This window comes from Seriola lalandi, unplaced genomic scaffold (assembly GCF_002814215.2).
Source record: "Seriola lalandi dorsalis isolate HSWRI2012SDOR001 ecotype SW California unplaced genomic scaffold, Sedor1 jcf7180002035452, whole genome shotgun sequence".
Lineage (NCBI taxonomy): Eukaryota > Metazoa > Chordata > Actinopteri > Carangiformes > Carangidae > Seriola > Seriola lalandi.
The window spans coordinates 1-3,238 of record NW_019506028.1 but is presented as its reverse complement, the minus strand read 5'-3'; the positions used below and the strand labels follow the sequence as shown (position 1 = coordinate 3,238).

At 39.8% G+C, this 3,238-nt stretch overlaps 1 protein-coding gene across 1 annotated transcript; it reads right to left on the bottom strand.

Annotated features, from left to right (window-relative positions):
• Positions 1-223: 223 nt before the first annotated feature.
• LOC111647505 (voltage-dependent calcium channel subunit alpha-2/delta-4-like) lies at positions 224-3,185 on the bottom strand (the record flags this gene model as incomplete). Its single annotated transcript, XM_023397121.2, has 5 exons — positions 224-991; positions 1,523-1,543; positions 2,017-2,072; positions 2,963-3,015; positions 3,110-3,185. Coding segments are annotated over 5 exons (331 nt in total), but the record flags the coding sequence as incomplete, so codon positions are not given.
• Between the last annotated feature and the right edge of the window lie 53 nt (positions 3,186-3,238).

The window sequence follows — 3,238 nt, the reverse complement described above, 5'->3', positions numbered from 1 at the left end:
CACACACACACACGCACACACACGAGAAGATAAATGTGAAAATGTGCACACAAACAAAAACACTGAGACAGAAAACCTCCCATGTCATGTACGACATTAACACATTTTTCAGTCGGAGATACGTCACCCCACAAATGATTAATAATACTAATAATAAATTAGCAACAACAACAACAACAAAATCACATACTCATTCATGAGTCATACATTTATGAGAAAAAAATACAGATTTAGTCAATGGCATCAATTGGTGGCAGTGGGTAATACTGTCAACCAAAACACTCCACTCAAAATGTCTAGATCTTTTCCAGCACAGGGACAAAAAGAAAAGCAGTGTCCGTGATGTGTCACGCCTCTTTTGGCCTCATGAGGGCGTTCACACCCAACATATGATCACAAACCTGCTGAAATAATACAGACCAACCACAGAACTACAGTGCTTCTCTGTGTCTCTCTTTTTCAAAGACACACACATGCTGTGATGCTTCCCTCTCTTTCTCCTCTTCCCTTCTGTTTGCCTCCCACTGTTTTGCCCATTTCTGTTTCTGTCACTCGCTCTTCCCCCATCTCTGTTTTTTCATTTACTTCCGTTAATACTTTCTCTCACTTTTCCAGTCGCTCTCTCTCTCACTCTTTAAATGCTTCTCGATCTTTCTATAACCCTGTGCATCCTGATCTAATTTCGTTCCTTTTCTACTTATTTCCATCTTCCTGATACTCTTGTATAAACACACACTGCTTTAGTATGCAGAGCAGAGCAAAGCCGCAGAAAATGGATTTTAGAAGGACAATTTAATATGACTGGTCCAGGGCTTAGAGAGGAGTGCTCTGCAGATTTGTGTGTGTATGAGTGTGCATATGTGTGCTTACTTCTGGCAGCGTCCACACTTAATAATGCTGTTGGTCTCTTTGACTGACGGCTCGTAAACGAAGCTGGGGTACTCGGTGTCACACGGCTGCAGGATGTCCCCTTTTTTCTTATGAGCTGAGGCTAATAGAAAGATAGATAAGGGTCACATCTCAAGGTTTGGAATATGAATGAGTGCGTGTGACAGTGTATGTGTGACGTTGTTGTTGCTGACTGACAAGCTGAGAAGAGAACGAGGGCTACTATTTAAATGCTTCACACTTCGGCCATTTATATCTCAGTCTACCATTACCAGAGCTGCTCCAGCTTGCTGTGTACTCCAAACAAAATTGAATAAGGTGCCTGTGTACAGGCAAAATGACGGTTTTCAAACCTGAAGGATGAGCCATAATGGCTTGTTACAATTTCACATCTGCTTGTGAGATATGGTTTTTGTTTGGTTTCTTAAGATTCACAATAGCTTCAGTCAAACTCTATGTTCAGTTGTTGTTTTGAAGTATTTCCCAGTTGTGCTTGTTCCCACTGAAAGCTACTTACATAATTGGACACACCAAATTTTATTTAGTTTGAAGTATACTACAAACACTACACCACACATTGAACACACACACTGAACTGTGATCCTCCTCAGAGACACTATAGACAGATACTCACACACGCTGAAAGATGGCTTGGCTGAATGGAGGGATGATGATGATGATGATGATGATGATGATGATGATGATGATGATATGGAGGTAGAGCAGATAAGTGACAGGTGGAGTAATGAGGTGGGGGAAGGGGATCAAAGGACACAATGTTGTTATTGCATAATGACCTTCAGACTGGTGACCAATGTTACACACAACACACACTCCTGGTATTGAACTGACACACCATGCATGTTTGTCATTACTTTGACATGTTTGTGGTGACAGTGATGATGATGAAAATGATGATGATGTAAAGGCCAGACTTACTACACTTTTGTTAATTTGTTTTGTAATGGATGTCTTTTAGATTAATTTATGATAAATGATAATTGTTATTACTTTATAAAGCGAATATTGCAGCAACTCAGATCTGTTCTGAGGGTTGTAATGATGTAATGAAAATATACATAATTTGTAATAAAGATGCTTAGACCCTTACTGGCCATATGAGCTTACCATCAGCAAAATGCTCCATGTGCCACAAGCCACAGATATTAAACTCCAAGAGAAACCTTGTGAAGAAGAGAGAAGAGGGGAGTGGACAGAGAGAGGGAGTCAATTAGGCGGCTTTCATTATAGACCAAAAGCAGATTGCCAGCAGATTGCATGCAGCTTTCAAAAACTGGGCCAGGACCCAAAGTTGTGTCATGGGAATATTAAAATGGGTCCTCAAGTTATTCAGCAGTAATTGGAAGCTTTGGTCGCTGTTTTTGTCTTAACTGGATAACTAACCTGTTCTTTTTAATGTAGCTGCTGGATGTATCAAGTGACTTCAGCTCTTCCAAGTCACTACAGTAAAAACCGAAGCTGTTATCCTAAATAAACAGGGGACCCTCTTTAAACCCTTCCCCTTGCCAGGGGAAGGATTATCTTTGGACAGAGGCAAACTAGCGGTTTCCCCCAGTTTTTGTGCTAAACTAACTTAATGTTGGTGATAGCTTCAAATGTGCCATACAGACAACAGCGTAGTATTGATCTTTGTGTCTGACTCTCAGCAAGAAAGCAACAGGGATTGTCCCCAAAATGTTGATCTATTCCTTTAATGTTTTTGATTACTTTAGTAAATAACTATTATGTAATATAATAATGCTAATGTACTGTAACATGAAGATCTGGTCGCTTATAAGGATAAGCTACATCTCTTGCTCCAACAACATATATCAAAACAAGACCAAATAATTAAATGGATTTCAAAGTAATACACCTGTGATACATCTTTATGTATTTCACTTTTAATTCACTTCTATTTTCACTTTTTTACACGTTGTGATTTTTTTTGTGTGCAAACGGTAACAGTGCTGCCAACCAAGAAACAAACTTTCCACAAAAATTACAGAAAATTTGAACAAAAATCAGCTATATTTTGCAACAGTCAATTCTGGTTGCCCTTAGCAACACTTACAGTAGGAAGTTGGAGAGGAACCACTTGAGTGCTGAAGCCAAACCATAGAAAGGCTGAAGAGATAGATGGATAGATTATAGTTACTGCAGAATTGATTGGACCATTGTGGTAATAACATCGTATACAGAGTGAGTTTGCTGTACATACGCTGAGGAGTGGACGGGAGCTGCTGACAGAGTGTGAGTTCATCTTACACATGGCCTGGTAGTCGAACAAGGACACCCTGAGGAAACACACACACAAAAGCACATGGTGTTGCTCTTCTGGCAGTATTTC